We start from the raw sequence: 27,896 nt of genomic DNA, 5'->3' as shown, positions 1-27,896 counted from the left end.
GAAAGAAAATTAAGTTGGGGTCACAAGAAGCAGGGCTACCCCTATCAAGATCTCTAGAACTGAAGGGGAAAAGTGATAGATAGCTTGAATCACTTGAAGCATTTAAACACCGACCAAAACTGCCTTAGCAGCTCTGTAGTGAATTGAGACAAATATGTCTCTTTGTCTGTAAGTTGCTCTCTATAATAAGAAGAAAACACAACCAAGAAGGAAATTATGAGAGGCTTACTTTTTAGACTGTATTAAAAACTCTTCTTCTGAAAAGCTTATTAAAAACTCTGCTTCTGAAAAACTGCTTCTGAGAAGCTTTGTTATTACCACAAACAAACCACAAAAAGCCCCCAAATCAAGAAAGTATTTTTCTCTTATTTTTTAATAAGATAGTAAAATAAAAAACAATAGAAACAAATGTTTCAGACTTATCCAACAAAATACAAAAAAATCTATATGCCCTCAAATAATTCAGTAGCTAATGCTCACACCTATTCATATTAAATCTGAACTGCTCAGTGTAGACTGGAAAATTCAATTTCAGAAAGCTTCAGGAGGGAAAGGCTGTATAAATGTAAGGAATTGAGGTAATGAAGTATTTACTGGATGCTAAATTGCTGCCTATTGTGTTTGCAATGGGCAGTTTACAATCTGTTCATCCTGATGGATTTAGCACAAGGGAGCCTGAAGTCCTGGCAATTTCTGTCTCTGCCTAGTAACTGATGGCTAAGCTGTACCCACAAATCATTTGTTAGCACCAAAGGAGTTTGGGACCCTGCTCAGCCCAAACAGCTCCACTGCACTCAGAGGAGCAGCAGTAAATCGAAAGTAAGGAAAGGTTCCAAGAGATAATGGGTTGGAATGCTAATGATCCAAGCTGGAACAAAAGATGGAAATGCAATTTCTCAAAAAGTACAAACCCATTTACTGTCTTAATGAGTTATCATTTTTTCTTTATCCACTAAGATACTGCACAAATTATGATTGTCTTCCTGGTTTACTGCAGAAACTAACATGCTGCAGAATTTTTTCCTTCTGTAATACTTTAGCCACTCTTTTCAACAGCCAGAATCTGTATCTTTTAGGCATCTTAGTCATCTAGAGCATTAAGTAGGTTGAAAATTGTGCTTATTTCACATTAGAGGATAATTCATAGCTTTATACAGATTTCTTATCCTATGGAATATATAAAATAAATTTCTGCCCTGATAAAAATATGTAATTATCACAAGGATTACCTCACAACCATATAACTAAGTATGAATCCTGAAAGAACAGAAAATAGATGTGAAATCTATACTCTGCTATTGAAGTTGTTTATGCAGCAAAATATGCTTGTTCATCATTCATATTTTCTTAACACAAAGTAATTATGATGGAAAAAATGGAACTTGTCAACTAAAATGCATAATTGTTATTCCCATGAAAAGATGGATAACAGGCTGGAATTGGGGATGCTTTCTTCTGTGGTGTATGATGTGTCTTCTTTCATCCAGAAGTGCTGGTATTTCATAGGGTGATACCTGAAACAAAAGAAAATATTATCAGGAAAAAAAGAGGAGGGTAAGTCTTCTCTAATTTATCTCAAATGTCATAATTTTGATGTTCACAATAATGAATTCTCCTCTTTATTACAAAAGAAAACAACATTGTAACTTAAAGGCAGACAAAATAGGTGATGCGCATCAGAATGGAGCAAAAGACTGAGATTGATACCTGGCAGCTGAGTAGTGGCCCAGGTACCTGCCCCACGAGAGTGACACAGGAACTTGAGCAAGGCACACCAGGCCTTACCCACTTCCAGGGAAGCTGGCAATGGAAGGGTGAACATTCACCACATCCACCTAGCTGAAGTGCTTTTCTGTGCCCAACTGCATTCCCATTCTATACTGCTATATGGCAGGACAAATTTGGAAATAATGAAATGAAAGCAGCTTTTTCCACATTCACAAGTGAACTGCTTCTCACTAACCATGAATGACACTTTTGAATTTGGATTGCAGCTCCCAGAGCTCACAGATTCCAACCAAGCTTGTCTTACTTTTCAGGGAGGAGAAGAGGGAGGTGGAGTGGAAGTACAGGATTTCTGTACTTCTAACTTGCACACTGAGTGAAAAAGCAAATATAGCTTGTCACCCATTCTGGTAGTTCCCATAGCTGCACGCCTGATTACAACATCTGTCTACATTTTCTTTTACAGGGTAGGAACTGGGTTTAGAAGTGTTCCTTGGCTGTGAAATCATACTGGAGGCAGCAGCTGCCGAAGTGAGCTAGAAAATGACAAGTGTAGGCAGGACAGACTGCATCAAAAATTGATGCCAGCTAATGGAGCAGTGGATTTAAACAGCCTGCACAGTGCCCCTTCTAGTCCAGTTCTGCCAGCAAGCAGCAGTGCTTCCCTTGGAAACCCTTAGTGTGTCCTTTGGAGAGAAACACAGCCTGGCATGCATTTAGTGCAGGACCCAGTAATTGTGCCAAGTACCCTGGAATGTGCTCAGCAATCTGATTCTGTGAGCTCCTCTGTGCTGAGAGGAGTTGTCATTTTAATGTGTGATTAAGACTAGAATCTCTTACGGAAGCAGAAACAGGAGGAATTACCTTTCATGATATTTAAAAAATAAATACCTCATTGAGTGCATACAGTTCTGAAAACAATTTAAAGCTGCCTGAGGGCATAAATCATAGAATCATAGTTATCAAGAGGAATTATGGTGTAAAAAATTAAGTCTTACAGAAATGGCCAACCCTCAAAGCCAGTAGGTCAGTACTAGTAGGAACTTCTCCCTTCAGCAGCTTCACACCAAATTTTATGATAACTTTAATGACAGTACTATCACTTCAGAGCACTGAAATTATGCTTTTCAGAAAAACTGTCAAAAGGATAATTGGAAGGATCCCAGCAATTTAAAATCAGACCTACTGTTCTTCACAAATACCTGCCTGAAAGCAGCTTAACTGTAATCTTCCTCTCACTCCTGAGCTCACTCGTTACATGCCTTTGCTAGAATGTCTTATGAGTTTCACTGCTTTCTCTGCATAATTCCTATCTTCTGTTGTTTGTGTGGGTGTCTTGCTTGAAGACAGATGAGAGATAGATTCTTTTAAATATGAAAACATTTTTGTAAAGCCACAATCACATAAGGAAAACAGGCAAAGAATATTTTTAGCTGCACTTTCTGTTTGTTCTACTAAGTTCAGCAAAGATGGCATTTAAAGACCGCTTCAGGAAGGCAGCAGCAGCATGAGCCAAAGCCCAGGTAGTGCCATAGGTATACCTGCACTAAAATTTCTTGGCATTAGACTGGGATATGCACAATCAAATTTCTAATTCCCTATGGGAGTGTTTAATTAGAAAACAATGATGGTGATGATATTCTGAATGTTGCTGGGTAAGACACAGCCTCTCATACACTTGTTGATCTCTTCTGCCAACCCTTGCGCCCACAGGTTCCATGCCCACATGCTTCTCAGATTGTGAAAGGGACCCATCAAATTCTTCTATTTTACAATTTTTTGACAGAGGTTTTCATCTTTTTAGCCATACACTGTGTGTTGTCCCTGTCAGTTACCTGTCATCTACCTTATGTTCCAGTTTTATAATCCATTTCACCTGAAGATAAGATTGTGTCTTAAATTCTATATTCACTGGAGACCAACTTGTCTGATTTAACTGTGCAGCTACACTGTCATTCAGAAAGAGCTACAGAGGCATGAAGCATCTTTGGTGTTCAAGGATCTCAAAGCCCTTCACAAAGACAGATGGCAAAAGGCAGTGTCCTAAAAATCATTGGCAGTTGCTGATGTGGAACTTTCATTAGTTTTATGCAGTCTTTGACATGTCTACCAGTTTTATTATAAGAATTAATGCGATGCAGGATACCAAGATTCTTTTATCGTGTCCTTGAGGCATTGATTGCCAAAGAGATTGATGCAGTAAATAAAATGTCTGGGTGATAGTGACCAACTTGTGTGAATTTGATCTAGCATCAACTCAGAGCATAACACTGGGCACTTTCAAGGAAAAAAAAAGCCCACAACAGTTGGCTTTAAGACACTGAGTTTTACTTTTCTTTCTTTCCTCATAAAATGGCAGCACTTCATCCAAGAACTGTCAAGTCTCTATCTGTCCATAATTTCCCCAAACAGAACACTGTTCTGTCCCTAACCATTCATGAAGTCTATTAACCCTGCCTTTGATTCAGAGAATACAGTGCTGCTTCCCCTTAAACAGGCAGAGGACAGAGGTACTGCATGAGAGGGCTCACAGTTTCTCTTCATGCTACACGTGGCTTTTATTCTGCCCTGACCACTGTAAGACTGAAGTGCAGCTTTGGTGTGAGAGAGGCCAGTGAGCCCCCCAGTCTGCCCAGACTGCATGTGGCCCCACCCCAGGGAAAAACAGATTGTCACAAGGGCAGGACTCAGAAAGTCACTCCTTGAGGCAGGCTTCTTTAACATCCAAGGGAAAGGTTAGCCAAAACCTTCCCTACTCAACAATGATTTCACAGATAACCATCAACAAAATCATATTTCTGAATGCTCCAACACCTTCATCTTACATATGGGTATGGTGATTTGCCTCTTTCTTGCCCACTTTCATTTCTTACTTTAATTATTTGCCCCCACTGATTAGGGAATGGCCATTGAATCAAACACATTCAGAAGTGCTAGTCCTCATGGTTTTTCAAACCAGATATACATCACACAGCATTTCACAGTTGCTGAAAATAATAGTTTATGGAAGTAGAGTTCTTAAAGTTAAAAGTACCAGTTGATGCAAGTAAAGCTTTGTTAAAAGCACTATGCAATCTCTTTTAGCTGAGGATAAACAGTTCTTTCTTACAACCATGCAAATTAGTAAGGAGGCATCATTAGGAGAGACAGAAATCATAGTCTCCAGAGCCTTATTCTGGCATGCTCTTACCTGAACTGCATTCCCTCTGAATCCAAATATTTGCCCTGAATGCAAATATATGCCCTGAATAAAATGTTCATGCTTCCAATCTAAACAAAATTAGGGTAAATAATGTCACAATCTTCTCACAGCACTAAGGAAGTACACTGACAGCTGTTATATGTTGTCCTGGGGTCTGGCCAGGACAGAGTTAATATTTTGCAGTAGCTGTGAGGGGATGAGCCTGGAGCTGTGTGGGCATGGCTAGGAGATTATTCTACACCACCTCAGGTCATTGACAGGAGCAGGGATACAGGACTCTTGCTTCCAAGAAGAAGGATGTTCCTTCCAGTGGGGAGAAAAGTGGTAGGGAAGAGCCAGTCAGTATTATCCCAGGCTTTCTGTGAAAATTGTTTTCTTGCCTATACCTTTTGTTATTGTCTTCTTATCTCATCGCTGTTTCCACTAAATTGTTCATATCTCAAGCCATGATCTTTGCCTTTTGTGCTTCCAATGGGGAGGGGAAGCAAGCTGCACTGTGGTTTTAGCGAGACTATTGAATAGGAAAACACCATTCCTAAACCACAACATATGTAAAGTGTATTTCAACACCTGAGGAACATGGCTCATTCATTGTTTTCCTGGGCAGTTGCTAATATGGCAGTTTAATGAAAGATGGCAGAAACAGAGGATTCTTACCTATGGTAGTCAAGTGTAGTTGTAATAGTTATTGTGAAAATACCGAGACATTAAGTGATCTGTGATGAAAAGATTCACCTTTGGCAAAGGCACAAGTGCAGAAGTTGGTGCATTTTTTATTAGCTGAATTAGCTGTCAGTGCAATAGTGAATAACAAAGCATTTGGGTGCATTTCTATGTGCACACAGAATAGATAGATAGATAGATAGATAGATAGATAGATAGATAGATAGATAGATAGATAGATAGATAGGAGACCACACAATTGGATCTAAGTATATTGATAAACATGGCAACACATGTATGGTCATATGTTTATCAATATATTTACATTTCATAATCAACAGTATTGTCTTAAATCTAAAGACTTAAAAAATACATTTATAGAAAGAAATGTCTTTTTCTTGTTAGAAAAAGAAAAACAGTGGAAAATTGCAATGTGTAATTGATTATTGATATCTCTTTCAATCTACTAGTAAGAGCAATACTTCACTGTTTCCAACTGGAGCAACAAGCAAAGAACAGGCAACAGATCTCTCCTGACCATTCCCATGGCTAAACCAATTTTAGCCTTGTTTTTCAGCCTTTCCTCTTTCAATGTGTTGTGTTAAGGGCCACTGCTGAGGCCATCAGCAGATTCTCCAGCTCATTAGCTATAATGAGCTCTGATCGTGATAATAACTCTGATCGTGATCAGAGTTATCCTTGCTTTTACATTTCCTCCTCCTCACAACTGCTGTTACACCTACCACAGCTGCTGTGTAGGTAGTCTCCTGACAGAGAAATCAAACACTCTGTGCTGTGGTTAATGATTTCTCTGAGTGCAGCTCCAGCTGGCTGAAGATGAGGAAAAGTATAACTCATCTTGCCTGCCTGATTCAGGGCAGACATTGAAGTAACTCTTACCAACCAGACTGAGGTTGGTTTGAGGCAGGGAAGGGCAGATGTTAGCGGTATCCCCAGTGGATCTCTCTCAGGTTTCTAGCTCTGCCTAGAATCCCTCCCTATTTGAGGCTCTTGTATCACTTGAGGCACACTCTTGAGGGGAGCAGCTGTCAGTCGTACAAAGATGATGGGTTTGATCAAGAAGATCCCTGGTACATGCTTCTCATCTCCAGCCCACCTCCTACTTCAGAGAAAAACTCACGCTTCATCAGGCTGATGTAGTCTAGAACTGTCTTTGGCAATTCTGGGAATTTGATTATTTTTGCATTTTTCCAGCCTCAGTACTTAGCTTGCATGTGCAGTACTTGTAACACAGCTTATCCCCGCTGAGCAAATGAGTCTTTAGCAGCATTCTAGAGACTTCACATTCTAGAGACTTCACAGAGACAAACCCAGCACTCGTGCAAAAAGCAGATCACAATTTCCTTCCCCAGCCTCAGTTACCACAAGTACTCATAGCTAGCAAGCTTTCCTGGAACTGAGGCACCCACAGACACAAGCAGTAATGACGTGGATCTGACCTTATCAGATGAAGTGAGAAGAAGGGGGTTTTTGCAGGAAGTAAAGCAAAACTAAACAGAAAGTGTTTTTTATCATTTTCACAGAGTATTTAGCTCTGAGAGAGTATTCCTTTAAGAAATGTATTAAAAAAAAAAAAAACCATGATGAAAGGCAAGATCTAGATCTGAATTTCTGCAGCTAGATTATTTAATAATCTTTCCACATGGTGTCATGTAACATTACAATTTACAATGTATTCAGCATTATTCCCACATATCACATCTGGATTTCACCTCACTGCCAGCTGTCCCTCTGACAGGAGGACTATCTGGAAAAGCAAGCCTGCTTCTGTACAGCACTGAACAAGGCTTTTGGGCTTTCTCAAGATACCTAATCTTTTTCTTTCAGTCATTCACACAGAGATTAAGGAAAGGGAGTAATTAAGCCCAAAGTGTCCTGGATCTCATGTATTGTCTCACAGAGCAACCAAAAATCTGAAAAGCTGTTCCATCTCTTCTTTCTATCCTTTAGCTCCTAACAGTTTAGGTAATAAAAGCAAAAGGTCACCCCAACAGTAACTCCCACCTCTAGCAACACAAAAGTTAAATTTGTATGGGAATGAGCCATGACTTTTTCCCTCTGCTTCTAAAAGTTGAGTTTTAGGTGTTTTAGGTGAATGCAACATCCTGGAAGAAGAACAGAATTAATAAAGCATGTTAATGATCAGCCATAATACTGTATAAGTGAAGGCACTGAAGAAAGGTGAGCACCTGCTTAGCAGCACATCCTATTTCAACCTTAGAAATGTCTTATTTTCAAGCCAAGAGTAAAAAAAAACAATTAAGTTGGGCAAGTACCTGGCAGACATGTATGTGACAGAGACCAGAAAAATAAATGGTGTACTGAAGTGTCTGGGAGCAATCCCTGCAGAAAAGGAAGAAGCTGCCCTACAGAAAGGCTAACGGGGCCTGGAAAGCACCTGCTCAGTCAGAAACTGAGCCCAAATGGCAAACAGCTGAACTCAGATGATCTGGGAACTGCTGTCAGCTATGTCACAGAGTTCCCAAGTCATGTCATCTCTTTGTGTCTCCTGACAGCCTCATTTTAAAAATAGCAACAGTAACAACTTCTTATCTTTGTAAGTCTTCACAAGATCTATGGATGACAATCACTTAAACAGGGGCCAGTATTTTTAATAACTATAATATACTATCCTATAACCCAGCTACTCTCATTCAAACACCAAATAATTCTCTAGCTCAGTTATTAATTTACTATGGAATTACCTCATATTCTGTCAGCAAAGCTGTTCAAAATTTTTCGTTTAGTTCTGTTCTCAATGTGCAATTTCATCTTCATCCTTCCACATGAAGAACAAAAATCAAACTGCTCTTCAGTACATAAATTTTTTAACACCATAAAAAGATAGCATGACATTATATTGAGTTTCCAATAAAACTCCATCCAATTTAAATAGAAATATAAAAGAAGAAACTCCTTAAGCCTTTAATGTAAAAAAATCACCATACACAATAATATCATGCATGCAAGTAGCCATCACCTGGTCTATGCACTTGAAATATTAGTCTTGTATTACTTATTCAAGTAGCATCTGTTTTTTCTAGACATTACAAGTATTTTCAGGAAGAGCTATCTCTTATGGCACATTTCTATGAAGATTTGGTTCCTTACATCTGGAATTCCTGAAACAATTACTGCAGCACAGTGGCTGCAGAAAGTTAGGACTGGGAGATTAGTCTTGGTTCTGAACAGAAACCAGCTTCTCATCATTCCTTCTGACTGGTGGAAGAACAACAGAGTGATCAATTTCTTTTGCTTGAGGAATTTCATAAGCAGGCTATTTGTTTCAAATATGGAATTTTCTTCAGAGATCATTTGCTAATTGCTTTTTTCCTCCGCCCTTGTAAAAACAAATGTCAGCACAGTGTTAAAGTTTAGGACACAATATTTTGCACCAGAAAAAAAGTGTCAGAATTTGCACCAAGGTCTGCAGGGACACACAGGGTTTATCAGGCTAACACATATGATTATAGATCACTTTTGGTAGCAGAAGTAAAACTGATTCTCTTTTCATGCCGCCTAGCTCTCACAAAACACATTATCCAGTTTTTCATCTTATTCACTTGGCTAGAAGAAGTAATAATTATTTTCTTCAGATATCCACACTATTAATTCTAAATATATGAGGCAAACCAAAATAATTAGGGTTGTAAGATGGTTACTTACCTTCTACAGTTGTTCCACATGACAATGCTCTTGTTCAGGAATTACAGACAGTCTCTTTGTGGTCTGTGCAGGAAGTGGGGCCTGTTGTTTGCTGGTTTTCACTATTGAAAGTTAAAATAATTTTTATCCATATTATTAACAGCAAATATACCTGCAGAGTGTTGGACTTGCATATGAAAGTTTGAAAAATAATTGAGACCCATCTGAACACAAGACAGAGATGGACAGTACTGAAAGTACTAACCATGTCTGGTATTTAACTTCCTTTTAATGCTAGTAGGACTACAATGTCCTGATTCTACACTGATCTGGGAAGCAGCTTGAAGGTAGGCAAATAAATTTGTGTGAAATAAATTTGTGAATAAATTGTAGTGAAAATCCAAAAGCATGCAAATTTGAGGTTATGTAAGTGCCCCCCAAAATACAAACTCCTAAATTTGGCCAGTTAAGCAGAAACAATGGAAATTTAGAGTGTGAAATTCCTGACTCATTTTCACATAAGGGCACCACAGATTGCCACAGGCACACGTGGTGTGGCCTCAGCTCATTTGTCACACACACAGGGAGAGCTACTGGGTATCACCCAGTTGTCAACAAAGGTGACAGCATACACCCCAGAAGCAGGAAGGGGGGAGGTGATGCCTTTAGCACACAGATCCTGATACAGTATCTCAGTGGAATACTGATAAGGAAATGCAGAGATAGCACTGTCAGGCAAATGCGCGCAGAGTTGTTTATCCAATGCATTTTTCAAAGAACTGCTGTGGAACACAATATTTTGACTCCAGGTCCATCCTGTCCCTGACTATCCATTACTTCTGTAAACCTACAAATGGGTTTCCACTGAGCTAACAACAAGAGGATAAACTGTGCCACTTATATCTAGCTATGTTCATTCTCTACTGGCTACATCATTTGGACTTTTCTTTTTACAAATGCAATTAAAAAGTACAGTTTGGATCTTGGCACTCAAGCAGCTGAATATGAAAAGCAAAGTAAAAAATTTTAAAAGTTTAAAAAAAAATAACAATGGATCTTGTTTGACCCTTAGGATGAATGAGATGAATCTGGAGAGAATGGAAATATAGGCTGATATCCCCTTCAGTGCCTGTGTGTAAGAGTGTTTTGCATGCATGCAAACTGAGCAGAGAAAAGATCCTTTGTGCCTCAGGGCTCTATGGAAAGCATACAGGGGCTATAAAAAGCTCCCTAAAGTTACCTGCATCCTATAGATTTTATCCTTCTTTTTATCTGAAAAAAATTTTAAAAGCTCCAAAGTAGTAATAAGGCTTCACAGTTTTCTTGGTTATGTTGCATTTCAGAAACACATAAGTCTATGTTAAATATTGAATACTATGAGAAGCTTTGCTTTTGCCAACATAATTCATGTAAGTTGCAGAGGGAAAGATAATTATTCAACTATGTCAGGAACTGAGAGGGACCACCAAATAGGTGATGTTTCAGTTAGCCAAGATTAAACAAATTTCTCTTTCTTGTCTTGGCATCTATTTGCTGCTGTAGAAGATGTGTCTTGCCTGTTCTCTTTGCTAAAAAGCAAATGTATTGCAGAATACAAGGAGGAGTAAGTCTGAACTCGCTGGGATGCCAGCCCTGACACTGCTGAGCCAGCATTTGCTTCTGTTTCCAACATGTCAACTAACCTGAAGCTATAGCAACACATCAGAGATATGGCAGAATTTTCCCTATTTCCTCTAATCTTGTGGGAAATGAACTATTATTTTAATAGGATAGCACAGAAAACAATACAGGAATTCAAATGAGAGGGAATTTGTTTTGCTGTTTCTTCTGTGAAAATAATAGCTGTCAAGCCCACTTGTATCAAATAGTATGGATGTCACAAACCCTAAACAGTCCAGGAAACAACTGCAGGCCAGGAAGCCTGAGGTTTTATTCTCTGAATCCTTGTTGTCACTGTGACCCTGCAACGCTCTTCTTTCAGGATGAGTTATGAAACTACCATCCATCAGAATTAACTTTGCATTACTGTGAGCCAGACAATTGAGTCAAGGAATCTTGTATTTGTATCCTAAAATGTAAGGAACCAAACTGTAACTCCATGAGCCAATGGAGCATCACTAAAAATGAATATATTGTTTGAGCAATGTAGAACAAGATATTATGCTTGAACTAAGGCTGCCCACACAGACTGTAGAGCAATAACATGATGATTTTAACAATATGATTCCCTGTCTGCATTGTCCAGTTCTAGTACAGGAATGAGAACAAGCCTTTTTTTCCTAACACATGCCACATTTGAAATAGAATCAAAATAAACAAGGAATGTTGTTCTTACTCTAGGAAAATAAAGTCTGAATGGGAGTTTATGGTGATAAGATTCCAGTAATATAAATTCCCACTAAAGTATAACCCAACTAATTATGTTAGTGAATCTTCCAGACCCTACTAGGCAGATTCAGCCTAGTTATTAAATGCCCTGATTTATGCAACCTCATTCCTCTGCAACTTATTCTTGCCTTTTTTTTTTTTAATAATGTAGCATACAGTTCATGCACACTGGCCTGCTCCCAGCAAGTAATTTTGTGCCATGTGCCCAGGATTACCTTTTTTTTAGGATACAGCTACATGAGAATAACTACACTTAGTCAGTTACTAGACTGAAGAGGTACCAAAGAGGTACCCAAGTGGTTTAGGGAAAATGGGCCAAGGAAGAGGAATAACAGCTGGTTAAGTAGAACTTTCTTCCTTTTATCTGCATTGGAGACCGATTTAAGCAGTAAGCTGCAAACGACAATTCAGCAGTTTCTATCTGAGCTCTTTTAAAACTCTGTGGGGAATACATTCTACTCCTTCTAATTGCCATTATTAATTTATTAAGCTGTTCTAAAACCTCTTCTACTGCTTCTTCAATATATGAAAGCTCTTCAAAGAAATTCTTGCAATAAAATTCTCGAGTGGGAATCTCACTAAGATTCTCTGTAGGAAATGCAAAGCAAGGAAGTGGCTTCAATGGATCCTTTTCCATTTGTTATTACTATCAAGTTCTATTTGATGAAAATCCTCCATGTCTGGAAATACAGATCAGCCACTTAAAGAATACTTCTTGCACAAAAAAAGGTATCCTGTCTTCTTTCACTTGTCTTGTGGATGCATTTAAGAGAAACTCTTTTTTGTCAGTTCATACCATTCAAGGGGCAGTTACTATACATAAATGCAATGGCAGGGCCAGCTCTGAAGTCTAGAAAATGTTTGTACAACCCATGGTCTAGTACATTCTTTTTTAGCTTTACAGCCCAGACAACATTTAGTTAACATTTATGACAGAATGTTATTAAGCTCCCCTCTCCTCACTATATGTGCTTAAATCTTTGCAGTACTGTGAATTTGGAAGGTTGTAAATTTAATCCTTCACCAGAGAACATTCTGTACATTTTTCCCCCTTTCCTCTGGTCACTGGACTTAATGACAATGATTCATGGATATAAAACCACTAACAGTTTTACAAAACTAACATCCATGCTGTAAATTACTTTTTTGTAGGACTACAGTGACATTAAGCCAGTCATTTACTAAGCCTCCTAAGAATTCACTCCCATTGTCAAAGTATAGGCTTCCCTCTTTTTCTTCCCTTGTAATTTCTTTACTTCAAATAACCTTTTAGGAGTACTTTTCCATCTTTTCATCTATAAGATGTACTGTCACATCCTCTCAAGTACTCATTACTGTGTTTCCAGGGTGATTGTATTGTCTTCAGTGGATCTCAATGGTTTCTTTCAAGATTGCAAGCTATGCTCTAATTATAGGGAAAATATTGTCAAGGGCTGTCAACAAAGTCATCTGTAGCTATTTATAATCCATTATCATGGTAACAAATCCTAAGCTTAGCAACTATGGAAAGAATAAACTCTTCATATGGATTTGATTGTATTTTAAATTATATTGGTATAAACTAAGAAATTGATTGGATTGACTGAAATTATGGTGTGTGAAACCAAGGACTTTTATTTTAAAATAAACCCCATTATAGCAGTTCATGTAACTAAGCATCTTTCTGAGTTTCATGGATCAATTGTAGTAGGAGGCACTTAAAAATGAGAATGACAGACCAATAAGGGATTCTTATTCTCTTCAGTAAAATCTAGTAAAATCAGATTTGAATTTCCGTAAGACTCCCTCATCAAAAATGCCTTGGATATACAACATTAAATGGCATTAAAATGCTATTCTGAACATGTGTTTAAACAGGTATGATATTAGTGAAGCTACTCAAGACAATAGATGTCAGAAAAGTAATTCCTTCCACGCAGAATGAAAAGAATGAGCTCATAAATATATCTCAGAGGTAGCCAGTGCTTTAAGAGCAAGAAGCATAAATTGTACTCACAGGGGAGTTCAGACAGACAAGAAGCTATTCACTCTTTTCTAGGTAAAATTGAAATGCCATGAAATACTGAGTTGTAGACATAAATTAGTGGGTCTCCTCTTACTCCCGAAGAACTAACAAAACAAAAAGCAAAGTACTTAAGCCTTAAGTCATATTTAAAACCACTTTTTTTAAATTGCTGGCTTTGTATTTTTCTTGTTTTGAAGGGAGGTTAGTTTGACATTCAGAGCTATTATTCTATATGTTCATGTTAATCTTTTTAAAGATATAGCTCCCTTCACAAAACCAGAATCCATGAAACTTATTAAAACATTTCACTCTTTGAGCAATGTCAGTAACACTCACAGAAACACCTGGTAATTGGCACTCACACAGATATTTGATGCCAAATCCAGTTTTCTAGAATCCAAACTTTGAGTTTAGCCATGTCATTTAATTTGTGTGTGGTAAGCATACTACACTCTCCAAAGACCACAATTTTTTACCTATCTGAAACTCAAAAATTGCATTTTGTGGGAATTTGACCCTAGAAATAGGCTATGAAGTGCCAGCAAAAGCATTTATTGAGTCCTGCTGTAGCCATTCATTCCATGCTTTGATAACAAATTTTATCAAGGGTCACAAACACATAGAGCATACATACACATGTGTACATCTCTCTATATTTTTCATACACACACAAAGCACTCAGGTGACAAACCTCAAAACTGGCACGCAATATGACCAAAAATTAAAAAGTTCAAAGTCATTAATGCAACACACTGGGAAGACTGGGAGAAGCATTCTCACATTATATATATAAGTCTTCTTATAGTTTTGTTGTCAGATTTATTTCTTTAAAACAAAAAAGTGTTTCCTTAACATAAGCCAGATCAAATTTGTGTAGGACCAAGGTAACTCTGAAACAAACTTGAAGCATCTCTTGACAGGAGATTCTTAAAAGGTCTTTCTTGATCTCCTCATGCCTCAAGATTTGTTAAATTTTGTTTTACTTTTATACACTTACCCAGAAAAGGATGAATTTCAGTAGCAGATACAGTTCTTCTTGCATGTATGGAACTCTTTCTTCTTAGAACAGTAGAAACTGATGTTGCTACTCTTTGTTTATAATCTGCTTTAAACAAAATGTCTTATGTTAGCATCAGCCCTTGATTAGAAGGAAAGCTTGTAAATCCCTTATTATTAAACTGTTGAATACCTTGGAAAGTGTTTAAAAAATCAGGAAGGTGTCGGAATAAGGTGATGAGGAAAACCAAGGGCCAGATGATTTGTATTTTCCTGAATGAAATTTTGTAGAAATTTTATTCAGATTTGTCCCTTTCAAATTATTCCTTGCCTTTTTCTAAACTGTGTACCTTGAACAAATTTTGGAAGGATATCAAGAAAAATACATATTTCAGTACAGGTTTGGACACTCACTGCTGACAGTGGAGTAGCAAGGATGGACTGCACAGGCAACCTAGGAAGCTGACAGATTGCTTGCTAGTGTGGGGTGTTCATCTCAGATCGCACAGTCTGAGAGCAAGCTCCACACCCCTGACAAAGCTAGAGCTGGATTGGGCACCTCTGGCTGTTCCTCAGCACTCAGTTCATAAACTCTCAGTCTTTCCATCCTTCTGCTGCTCTCTAAATGCAGTGCTCTCAGTGGGTTTATTGCAGACAGTTGTGCAGCTGTTGTGGTTAGCCCTGTTCAGCAGCAACTGCAGTCCAGGGCTCAGCCAGCTTCTGGTGACAGGCTCACTCCAATTCTATGTAACAGAATTTATTTTTATCTTTTTTCCTTTGAGAACACTAAGAAATTCATTAAGTTAAAATTATTTAGGTCATGAATTTTTTTATGACTAGCCAGTGGAGATCTAAAGCTCTAAAGCCCCAAGCATACATTGTAACAGTTAATGTCAAAGGAAGCTCTGGAAGTGGTCGTGAGACAAGAGTGGAAAGAAAAAGGCAAAACAATTAATTTCCAGTTTAGGGCCTTTGTCATGGATCAGTTGTAACCTTCACCAAGTTTACTTGGATATTTTATTTTCTGCACTTATCAAAATAGCTTAATGATTCAGAGAGTCTCAGAGTCTACCTAGCAGAATATCTTGCAAGGTCTCAAGAGGAAATGAGTAATTCCACATTTCTTAACAGCTTTCAGTGGTGCTCAGAAATGAAGAGAAAAAATACCAACTGAATTATGGCTGGAAAAACTCATGACAGCTGTTTTAGAAACATAGCTAATAGTTCTGCTCTATTCTTTGAGCTCACTGGAAAAAAATAGTGTATAGACATGCAATGAAAGGTGGCATCTTAATATATACACATAAACCTTAAGTTTTATTTTTTGTGCACTTGTCTTTTTATCAGTAACATAATGATGTTGGTTATAATGTTATATATTGTAAATTTAACTCATAAACCCCCTTTTCCTCAATTAGCATAAAATGTATCCTTGAAGCTAGTAAGTTATTAGAAGCCTCAAAAGGGCATCTCTTCCTCCCTGTTTGTGTTCATGATGATTCTGAAAACTTGAATTTAATAAAAATGTGATGTTTAAGAATAAAGGTACTAAATCATTAATCATCACTACTTACAGTTCTACATTAATAGAACAAAATAGAACGTTATGACTCAAAGCAGAGAAAATCAGAGACATGACATTTATAAGTAGTTTTCAAATTACAAATAAAAGTCCTTTAAATTAGAGCACTTAATAGCCCACTTATAAAATCATAATTTACACTTCGTGGGTTTTATATACATGAAATCTGTCTCAGAAATTGCTTCTAGCAATAAGTAAAATATCATGTATTTTAAGCAACATAATCTGGTAAGGAGTTCCTTTCATCAAGGTGGAGAGGTTACAAACTTGACATCTCAAGCAATTATTTTGCTTAGTCATTAAAGATATATGCATAAAGTATTGACATTATGCAAAAAATCACAGAAACATTTTGTGTGTGGGCACTACTCTTCCTTCTGTTCAGTTATGAGTAAAGCTAGACTTCTATTGCTCCTTCATTTCAAAATTACCTGTGCATACAGTAAGGATGACCAGGGGAATGGATAAGGATTATTATTTGGTTTACTACCCCTGTGACCTTTCAGCAGCTCTGAACTACAGGGGAATGCACATCTGCCTGGCAATAGCAACTAAATGCTGGTTGTCTTGAGCCATTCTGCCCACTCAGGGCTGACACAAGCAGAATGTCTCTGGAAACTGCTGCGAAAAGCACCTGAGAGTTATTCCCTCAGGTAACAGCTTAAGTAATATTCTTTCCACAGTGACGAAAGGTAATGTGCTCCTGGTACCACCTACCTCTGACTTGGGAAGAGAAACAATGACCAGCAGCTGACAAGTGGTCAATTTTTGGCACTGCTTTTGTGCAGAGGACTTTATCTTGATTGCTCAAAGGTCTCAAGCTCAGGGTACTTCTACAATTTTATTATTGTTTTATTCATTGTATATTGCTAGAGAAAATACTGTAAATCTGATTACTATCTGTATCCCAAGAGAAGAGCCTGTCATGGCTGAAAGAATATTCTAGAAACAATTGTTTCAATCGCTGAACTAATGGCAAGTTCTCTCATAGCAAAATTCCAATCACTTGGAATATTCAATAGTGATGTTTCAGAAATCACAGCAATGTTTTCTTTGCTGAAGTAATAGCAAAGAGATGAAATGTTATCTGGGCTTAACTCAGCTCTTGGCTTAAGAAAGTGCACCTTGGTTGCCCTGCATGGGATTACACCACCAATGAATTTGAATAGCCAGTTTTAAGGACAGACAGGTGAGTGTATATCTCCTCATATCTATCCTGTAATTTTTTGTGACTGTGACCTAAATAAATTATCTTCAGGAAGGAAAGGGTACTTCAATTCACTTATACTGGTCATTGGGATTTCTGCTTAAAACTTTCCAAAGTTTAAGAGTAATTGTTTCATCTACTGAAATCAGTGTGAAACCAGAAGTTCATATCGCTATGCCACCAATCATCTATCAAAATCCCCACATTTAATTTGCCATCAACAAGTTTGGATTTGCATCTACATTTTTGCAGAGGTGAGAGGTAATACTATCAATCATCTGAGTACTTCAGTCAGTTTCTAAGAAGCTTTTACCATTTGACAATGAAAATATCAGTGTCTGAGCTACAGTAATAAACAGTTTTGTTATTATAAATTAATACATTCTTACTTGCATAAAAATTTAGATTAATGCAGATTAACGTTTTGTTACTTACAGTTCCGGTTATTTTCTTGGACTATTTTGTAGATGACGATTGAAACAGTAAATACAAAAACTACTGGAATCATAGTGAGCCAAGTGATCTTCGTCATACACATTGGATCTGTCCATAAAATGTACAAGAGGGAAAATTAAGCAGCAAATCACTGCTAGTAGAGAAAAGCAGAACATTCCATCTTAGTAGGTTTTCAGATTGTGCCTATCCCCACAGATAAAAACAAAACAAATAAAAAAAAAAAAAACAGAAGCAATTATGCCTTTTTCTTTCAGCCTTCTCTGGTTTTTGATGGTAGGTTTCCTGTCTAGAATTTAGCTTAATTTTTGCCTGTATTTTTATATCTATCTCTCTATATATTTCTATATCTATATATCTTTCCAAGGCTGAAATAGATACAGATGACTGAATGAATGAAAACTTTTCAACTCAGCCAATGGAAATGCTTTATTTAAGGTAGAACAAGGGTAACACGTGTCCCCTCTGTCTGCATAAAGCATGGAAGGGAGTGGTCCACTGTCCAACAATGGCCTGTACTGACATTCTTAACCTTGTGGTCTATCTTCATATATGAGAGAAGGCATGAGCCTACATATAGAAATTTTTCTTATAAAAAAGTGAGGAAATGCCACCACAGGAGCCCTCTGGGGAATTCCTTTAAAGTTGCCTTGAGGAAGAATCACATGGGATTGGATAAAGGAGGTAGGCTGCTCTTTTGGACAACAACTGCTGCAGAAATGCACCCACATTCCACAGGGATTTAGTTCAATAACTAGTACAAGTCAGGACTGTATACAACAAAGAAATGATGTGGAGAGCTTTCCTCTCTGGTTGTTTGAATGGCCTTTCAAACGTCTTTGGCAGCTGCATGTTAATGCACACCTTAGCACTGTCAAATGACTGTTTTAAAAACCAGCTATGTTACTGTAACTCATAAAAAACCAAATTACAGACTGCAGTCAAACTATTGTTTCCCTTTCCCTTACTTAGAATAGTATAATTGGACTTCAACTTCCGTTGTATCTTCTCCATCAAGAACATGTGAGGCAAATGCCAATGACCCCATGGTTCATTCCTCCTAATTTAGAACTAAAAATATCTTTAATACAGTAATCTAGGCGCCTTTTAAACAGAGCAGTCTATCCCATCTTGCAGTGGCTTGTAATGACTTGATTATCAGCCTTGCTTAATAAAAGCCCTGAGCACTTCTTTAGCTGTTGTGAAGTAGAGAGGAAAAAAAAAGGCATATTGTTAGTTTTCATTGCTAATATGAGATTACTGCTACCCAGGTAAATCAGTATTAACAAAAGGTGGTTAGTTCATAGTATTGACACAAGTTAGCAGGGCAAATTACAAATTATGCTCCTCTCATGGCTAGACACACCTATTAAAAAAATCCAAACAAACAAAAACCCAAAACAATCCTAAACTGTGCTTTCTTCTCTAGGATTTTCCCTGGACTTAATTAACATATATTAATCCAACTCTAAAAAACATACTTTTTCCAGCAAAGGTACAGCATAAAATATATTTTCCATGCAAAAATAAGTGAATGCAATAATTCAGCAATTTCCAAATGAAAGTGTTGTAGATAGACAGAATGGAAGTCCTGACCATGGTCAGGAAATCAAACAAAAAACTTTTGCAGCACAAAGAGAAATATAAAAAGCTGAAGGTTGTCCTCAGGGAAAACTAAGCTTATTTCAGCTGAAGATATATCTTTTAAGCATTCTGCAGTAAGGTTATGTAGTAGGCTATTGTAGTACAACAATAGAATGGTCAAACCTATCTCTTGGGTCTTTTATCACTGTAGTTAACAGGGATTTTTAAATTTACCTCCAAGACAACAGGGTTATGCCATTATCAGGAAAGGGAAAATTTTATTTCCAGGTTTTGTCACATGCAATGTGTGAGTCTGTTGCTGCTAAGAAACAATGTACAGATCTTTACTTTGCTGTATTTCTTCTAGAAAAAAAGAAGTCACAGCTAAACCTGCTTTAAATCATTATAAAAATCATCAGTTGTCTACTATGGACTGCTTTTTAATAAGGGATGTTCAAAATTGTATTCTCTTCTTGTGAAATATTTAAAAATTTTCAAATATTTAAATATTTTCAACTACCTACTTGAGATTTTTTGCAAGATTATGTTGTTTCTAGGTTGATTTCCATTCTGAATGTCTTTTGTAACTTACATTCCGTATAAGACTTCAGTTGCAGTGAAGTAGTTATGCAGCCATTTTGGTCTTCCATCAATGCCAAGAGACAAGAATGATTTAGTTGTTTGTTGGCTGTGTTTTGTCCTCTGACTATAGAATTGTTGATGTGGATTTCCATCAGGTAGTTCGTATTATGCTCCACTTCTTTCTTGGAAACCGTAGTGAAGTTAAAATATTTATAAAAATAAGTAACATTTTCTGTTTTCACTTCAAGCGAGCCTTTTGCTTTTGGAAATAAAAATTAAAACAAAACTGTTATACAAGTGGTAAATCAAGACACAACTCTCAAAAAGTACAGTGAATTCTCTGTCTCATTTGCAAAACCATAAAGGTTTCTACATCACTGACTATGAAAAAGATGGATAAATATATACTGTGTAAAGTTACTCTGAATAGATCTAAAAAGCCTTGGTTATCTTATACATTTTCCCTGCAAAGTATAACTCTTTTTTGCTTTACTATCACTTTTTTGTTGTTGTTTTGGTCAGTTGTCAAAGGCAACAGGCAAACATCAGGCTATGAGAAGGATAGAAGCCAGGCAGAAGCCATATGATGATAGAGATTTGAAGTGCACACACTGTCTGTCTGCTACCAGCTGCAGGAGGTCCTTGCTTTGCTTCAAACCACACAATATGTGAGACTTGTGCTGTGTTTACAAGAAACAGGTGAGATATGGGTTAGGGTTAGGGTTAGGGTTCAGATACAGCCTATCTTCATAATGCCAGCAATCTACATGTAGAGTTCCATAATGACATTTAAAATAAAATTCAGCTTGAAAATTTGTCAGAAAGTACAACTCCCTAGAAATAAATTGAGTACTTTAGAAGGTATTTGCTACCAACATGTTTCACTGACAGCCAGGAAAGAATGCCACTGAGAATCTGGCACAAAGTCAGCATTTTCTAGCCATGCAAAAAAAAGCTAAAAACCATCATTGTTCATAGACTTGCAAAGACCAGGACCATATAATTTTCTTCTAAGTACCAAATAAAAACTTGCCTTTTATTTTGTAATTAGCTACTTCAAAATTAAGTATTTCTCTTATCCTACTTACTTTTTTCAGCTATTGACCCTGATCCTTGATGATCAACATTCACATCCCTCTTGGATTCACACTCTCTCTGTTTAGGGTGGAACTGTTGTTCCCTCCAGCACGACTGGCAAATACATGGAATATTTTGGAAATTGGAATTATTTATAATGACCTTCAGCAAAATAGTCTGGTTTTCTCTTCTTTGTTGCACTGATGTTTTGTAAGAATTGTTAAAAGTACAAAGTGGAAAAGTGGTGTTACTTGATGAACAGGTATCCATGCAGGACACCATTACAGTGTTGGCTGTAAAAGAAAGAGTGCTACGTTAGTCAGACAATCATATAGGACACATGGACAAGTATGTGCTCAGAAGCATCATGTAGTGCATATTCCAACCATCTTATGATGAAATGCACTTTTTTATTTTTTCTTGAGGGCAATGACAAGATGTTAAATGCATCATATGTAACAGAAAGCAAGCACAGAGTCTTCCCACAACCTAGACACTGGATTTTATTTGCTGAATTGTATTAAAACTCTTGTAAGAGTAACTGGAATTTCTGATGGTATCTAGTCACATTCCTGTTTCAAAGCTCCTCCAATTTGACTGTTCTTCAAAAGAAGAGAAAGCACATTTATGCTTCTTCAAAAGAATGGAAAACTTGTTTGTAGAGGGAACTCAGCCCTAGAACAATACAGTTGCAACATTCCAATGCATTTATGTTGTAAAGTAGCTATAATCAGAATGAAAGCTTTCTTTCTAAATGACATTGAAGCCACAGAGTGAAAATTCACAGCAATGCTGTGAATCCTCCAGCCAGACCCTTCACATTCTCTGATATTCAGTCAACGAACATGGATTTTAATTATGACCTTTGGGTTTGGTATTCATAGTCAAATTTCAGTATCAAAGTACCATAGCTAGAGTACATTAATGCAGTTCTGGCAAGCAGCAAAAACACATAATTATAAATGAGTGTGATTTCTCTTCCACATTACAGTAGAGCTTTATCATGCAAATTTTTACTTGTGTTAACTTTGAAACACTTTTTCAGTAACTTTGAAGTACTTTTTCAGATACAAAAACTCAAAAATAAAAAAAATTTGTGTGACCCCAACATGAAATATGTATTTATGAATAACCACTTCCCAAAGCTGATGCTGCACTAACCTGTGGTTTTATGTTTCCCATTCTAGCAGTACCCTTCCATCTTTAAAAAGGGAAAATTTTGTATCTAACTCCCATTATGAGCAACTGGAGCAATGTGATCATAAATCCTTATGAATAGAGAGCAAAACATATCCTTTAGTTGCTTCAGTGCTCAGCTTCACTCGGCCACCTGTGCTCACAGAGCAGCAGGTTGACCTCAGAAATGATTCAGTAAGAGATTCCAGACAGGACACAGAAATAAAATCCAAACTCCAGTGTCAAAGTCAATTATCTTCCCTTTACCAACACTACATCAGAGAGTCATGAACTCCTTATAAAACATGATAAATTGAAATGTAAACCACACAGGTAACAAAAAGTTCATTTTGATATAAAAAGGAAGAATATCAGACAAAATTTAGGGCTTGATCTTTCCCTGAGGCAAGACACAGAATTTTCCTTGAAATGCTTACAATCTGACCCACACAACAGGTCATGGATCAGGCTTCTGAGATGAAATTCTTCCACTTGAAAGAGGCATTTTGTGTAGAACTTGTCTGTGGAGATGAGCCAGGAGCAAAAATTTAATGCTTACTCTGCTCCCATGGCAAGCCATGGCATCTGGGCTACCAGTCTAAAACCACTGCTATAGCTTTCAAGGGCAACTAATCATAATTCCCTAACATATCCCTTTCACCAAGAAATCTGTACATGGACTTGGGAATCTGTTGGCTGGACTGTGACAGACATCTCTGTTCAGCACCGCAAAGTCCGTCCATTTTGAACTGCACAAATGGCTAAACAGATTCCAGAGCTGCCTGTAAGCCACGCTGTAGGTGTGTCAAAGGCCTGATATCTGTTGTAGGTGTGTCAAAGGCCTGTTATCTGTTGTAGGTGTGTCAAAGGCACGTTATCTGAGCGGAAAAGGTGTGAATGTTGTTGAGTTAGGGAGAGTGCTTCCCATCCTCTTGAAAGGTCTCTACTGAGACAGCAGATCAAATGACAATCTAGCATAAACAAACTTCTTTCTTCCCACATCACAGGACTGTGGCTTTTCTAAGGAGGGATATAGACTGTTGAACGCTGGAAGAAGGGCTGCAACAACACTACACTTTCCCAGTGGGTTACATGGCAGACAGAGCCATACTATACTCCTTGCTCCTTGCTGCAGCACTGGGAAGCACTCTCCCAAATGTAAACATCACTCTAGAAACTTGGAAAGGATTTTGTGAAATCTGAACACAGGCAGCCTGAATAGTAAAAAAGGATTGCTGAGATGAAACCATGCAAAGTAACTCTAGGGAAATGTTTTATATTCAAAGACCTGCAATCACATGCTTAAGCTTAAGAAGTTATGTGATTATTAAATTCTTCTATAAAACCTCTATTTACAGGATGGTTTTTTATATAAAATCCAAATCCATTAATATGAAAGTATTCCAGGGAAGATCAAAATTTATAAAAAAACTTGCTTCCCATTAAGAAAATCACAAATATTTCACTTTGCATGGGTTTGACTCTTTTTCATTTGATCTGCAGTATTCTGAGTGAGAGCAGCAGTGTGTAAGTTGCATTTTTTATCATTTCCTTATGGAAGCTGGAGTTGCCACATAATACTGCAGAGATATAAGACCTATGGTACAAGTTGGGGAATACACAACTCATAGATTAAACGAGATACACTCCATCAAACAGCAGAACCCAAGGGACAGGACTGGGATTGAAAGCATCAGACCCCAAAAGGATAACCTCCTACTCTAAATCAGTGTAATTTAAAGGTTCAATGACTTGTAACCAGCAAATGGGTTGCTTTACAAACAGAAAGGAAACATTTCACTTCTGGTAATGCTGAACTGTATTATTTTGAAAAAAAATTTAAAGGTTTTTTTTGTTGGTTTTTTTTTTTTTAATTTTTGCAAATTGATTTCCCCTTAAATTGCTGTTTAATGATAAATTTCCATTTTTATTCCCTCTTCATAATGAAAATAAATGCTGGAACTTCCCCTGGGATAAGACATCCAGGAATTAGGAGCTTTCTGCCATTCATTTAGGAACTCGCAGAGGAAGAGCTGGTGATTATATTTCACATCTCAAAGATTTCCAACAACTCTGTCTGCTGAAGTCTCATGGTGTAACCAGCAATTTGAAACATTTACAAAAAAACTATACATTTTAAGTTTGTCACAAAATCTGAAATAAAACCCATTTTCAACAGAAGGTTTTTGATGAACCAGAGACCCAAAATCCTTAGAGATTTTGAATAAATTGTTCAACATATTTACTTTCTAATGTAATTCAGACATCATTACACAGTCTGTTATACTGTAATTTAGTTTTTAAAACTTCCAAAATGCAGCAATAATTCTAATTTTCCAAATATAAATCTGTGCTGCTCCAACTAAAATTCTGTTCCGCACATATACTTCACAATCTTATTTTAGACATGCTGTGATTAAGACAGAATTGCAGTGATCACACTATTGCAGCCTAAAGCATGGCAAATAAGAGCAATCTAGAAAAATTATCATGGAAAAATGTAATTATTCTTTGATGTTTGACACTAAGGTTAATGTTTCCTTCTGGTAATAGTCCTGTAATTGTTTATTTGGATAATCTGTGCTACAAATACTTTGTTTACCTCTGCAGGGAGGTAAAACATTAATTATTTCAACATCTTAAACCGAATTATAAAAGTTATGATATTCAAAACTTATGACAGCTTACCAAGTTTGTTCATTTATAAACTATAAAAATCTATACATTATATTCTAATTACTGATATGTATTCTTTATGGTTAATGAAAAAAATATATAAGTAAATTAATCTGGATATTTTAATATGCTAAATTATTTCAGAAAATTATATTCTTCATAAAGAAATTATGTTATGATGCCTGAGAACACACTCTTTGTCAAAGGGATGCTTTTTATTATCATACTTATTTATTCAAAAGCTTTCTTAGGAATGGATATGACAAAACTATTTGAATTTACTCATGCAGTTTTAAAAAAGTAACTTGCACACATGCGTAGTTAGCATTTATCATAAATTCAGTATCAGCCTCTAGGATCACAAAGAAGAATTTGGCATTTATGCTACAAGATTTGCTTTACTCAGTTACATCCATTCTGCTCTACATTTTGTCAGGTTACCACTGCATATCTCCTTCACAGACAGCATCTCATTGCCAGATAGTAATTGTACAAAGTTTTACAGCATTTAAGTATAAAATCTTCTAAAAAGTTGTTTCTGAAGACATGAGCACCTGCTATAAAAGAACATTAGCATTTTCAATACTTTCTTCATTATGAAGGCCATGAAAATACATGCATGGAAAGAGTTACCAAAAATTTTGCAGTGTACGTAAATGAATTACAAACTCATTCCAAATTACCACACATAATTAACTCTGTTGGTAAAAAAATCAACAAAAAGAGTCTATATCCTTTGCAAATTCCACATGTGGGCAGCATCCTAACCATTGCTTTTAGGAAAGCATGTGCCAACTTTTCAATTGCAGACTTCAGAATAAATAAAAGGTTATTTTAAAAGCTGATCACTCACCTTCATGGATTTTGAAAAATTCAGGTAAACACAAAATAAACATGATAATTATTCCTAGTCCTAATCTGAAGACTACTGGTTTTCTCAAAAGCAAGCACATGTCACCAAAGCACTCCTATCTAGCATAGTGATGGCAACTTCCTTCCTGGTTTAGCTTTTAACTCAGTGCAGACATTATGTAAAATAACACCTATTCATTTCCTTTTCTTATAGTGACTTTCCCTTTTACTTCTCACTGCATTAACTTGCAGAAAACCACATTCTGTTCTTACATGGGCATAGATGAGGATGATTCACTGAAATATGCTCAAGACAAAATTCATGTACCACAATGACAATAAGAAAAAAACCCAACTATTTTATATGTTTGTGGAAGTTTTTCTTTAAGAACCCCTTAATAACCACTTTCATATACCTGCTAAACAGTAAGTCAGTTATCTTTGTGAAGGAATTTTGCTCTCATTTGGCCAAGAAGATTTTTTAAAAATGAGTCATAGATCTTCATTATTTAAATGATTCAGAACCACATGAGTCAGTTATGGGGATTTTATTGTTTTATTTATATACATTTGCATGTGGCTAAGTGGAAGATAATGTAATAGAGAATCTTTCAGACTTTACCAGACTATTGATTTGATCATTACAACCTAAAGTTTTTGATCTGGCAATCAGTGATATATTAAGTACAATGAACTGAGGATGAGTTGTTCATATTATCATTGCTGCTGTATTCTTAAAAGATGACAGATGTGTTGCCAATCTGTCAAATGTCTTCAGTTTGCATTTTACTATTCTTTACACCACAAGAAGACTGGATAGAGCCATTGATATTTCTGTGACATGATAGTCACAATTTTTCAGCTAAACTTTCCAGTTAAAAGTGAAGTATTAATTCTGACAACCACCACGATATTCTATAAATTTTTCTTATAGATGAGACTGCAAAGAACATTTCTGAAATATTGTGAATAAAGCTACCCTGAATAATGCATATGTAAAAACAAATAACTTGTCTCAAATATAGAGTAATATAGTGTAAAGGATTTCATTAATTCAGAAAGATGTCTTCTGAAGTATTTTTCCCACAAGCCATTAAATATTGAGTACTAGCCAAATGAAGTAATATTGTTGAAATTAAAATAAGAAATGCTCTACAAACTCGAAATGCTCTTTTTGTCATCTAGTTATCTCAGAACATGAGTAAGGCAAGTGGAAGCAAATACAGTATTCATTCTATAGAAAGAGTCCTAATGAAGCTGTAGTAAATATAAATTTAATGAAATTTTAAATGTAGCACTTTCATGCAATGAAAGCAATGAAATCAAAGCAAAATAAACTCTGATTTTTTGACAGAATGGTATAATAGAAGCAATAGAATACAAAAAATCATAGGTATGAGTTGAAAAGGAAAAAACTATGCAATTTATATGTCATCCATTAGGAATTTAGCTCTACTTTGTTTTTGCTAATTTGCATTGCCCCTTAAGTATCTTCCATATCAGTTACTTACATTTTCCTGTTTTCAGTGTTGTGTGGTGTTCACCCATCCTATCTGCCCAGAAGACATGGAGAAAACACTGGAAAACTGCAGGAGGACTTTTCAAGTACTATGTGTATCTGTCTCTTTCTGATACAGACTATCACCACTGATGGTAGTGTCTAAGGTCAGAATAGATATTGTGCTATAGGATTCCATCCAAGCTCAGGCTGATACAGTATTAACCTGTGGAATACTCTGAGCATCAGATTCTACAGAAGGTGTCTTCCAAGAACTCTGCAGTAAACTGATATAAGGGGCATATCTATTTTAGGGCTATTTTGATGGCAGATTTTAGTTTTGTTTTGTTTCTGAGTTCAGAGTGCCCATGTATGATCTGTCTGCACATCCCTCAGGATCACCGTAAGCTTTAGATGCTGCTACCTTTGGGCAACTCTGTGTGTGTGTGAGTGTGTGTGAAGTGACTGAATCAAGTGTGTGTGTGTGTGTGTGTGTGTGTGTGTGTGTGTGTGTTTGTGTGGCCTGGCCATACACCAACCTGGAAAACATGAGCTTTCTTTCTT

General features: G+C 36.8%; 1 protein-coding gene across 1 annotated transcript; it reads right to left on the bottom strand.

Annotated features, from left to right (window-relative positions):
- Nucleotides 1-1,433: 1,433 nt before the first annotated feature.
- On the bottom strand, nucleotides 1,434-25,935 carry TMEM156 (transmembrane protein 156). Its single transcript, XM_066549267.1, has 7 exons — nucleotides 25,836-25,935; nucleotides 21,142-21,423; nucleotides 20,064-20,312; nucleotides 17,870-17,977; nucleotides 14,650-14,754; nucleotides 9,278-9,384; nucleotides 1,434-1,514 (listed from the first exon to the last, which is right to left on the bottom strand). Exons 1-6 carry the CDS (start codon nucleotides 25,933-25,935, stop codon nucleotides 9,281-9,283), a joined length of 948 nt encoding a protein of 315 aa, XP_066405364.1. The 3' UTR covers nucleotides 1,434-1,514; nucleotides 9,278-9,280.
- Nucleotides 25,936-27,896: the final 1,961 nt, after the last annotated feature.

The sequence above is a fragment of the Molothrus aeneus genome, chromosome 4, assembly GCF_037042795.1.
Source record: "Molothrus aeneus isolate 106 chromosome 4, BPBGC_Maene_1.0, whole genome shotgun sequence".
NCBI lineage: Eukaryota > Metazoa > Chordata > Aves > Passeriformes > Icteridae > Molothrus > Molothrus aeneus.
This window is presented reverse-complemented; position numbering and strand designations above follow the sequence as displayed.

Bases quoted from the DNA above. Each gene is read 5' to 3' on its own strand.
- TMEM156 (XM_066549267.1), bottom strand. From the start codon at position 25,935: ATGTGCTTGCTTTTGAGAAAACCAGTAGTCTTCAGATTAGGACTAGGA. The intron at 20,313-21,141 runs GTAAGTAGGATA...TATTTCCAAAAG, and splicing joins AGGGTCAATAGCTGAAAAAA to CAAAAGGCTCGCTTGAAGTG. The intron at 9,385-14,649 runs TGGGTAAGTGTA...TATTTTAACTTT, and splicing joins TACTGAAATTCATCCTTTTC to CAATAGTGAAAACCAGCAAA.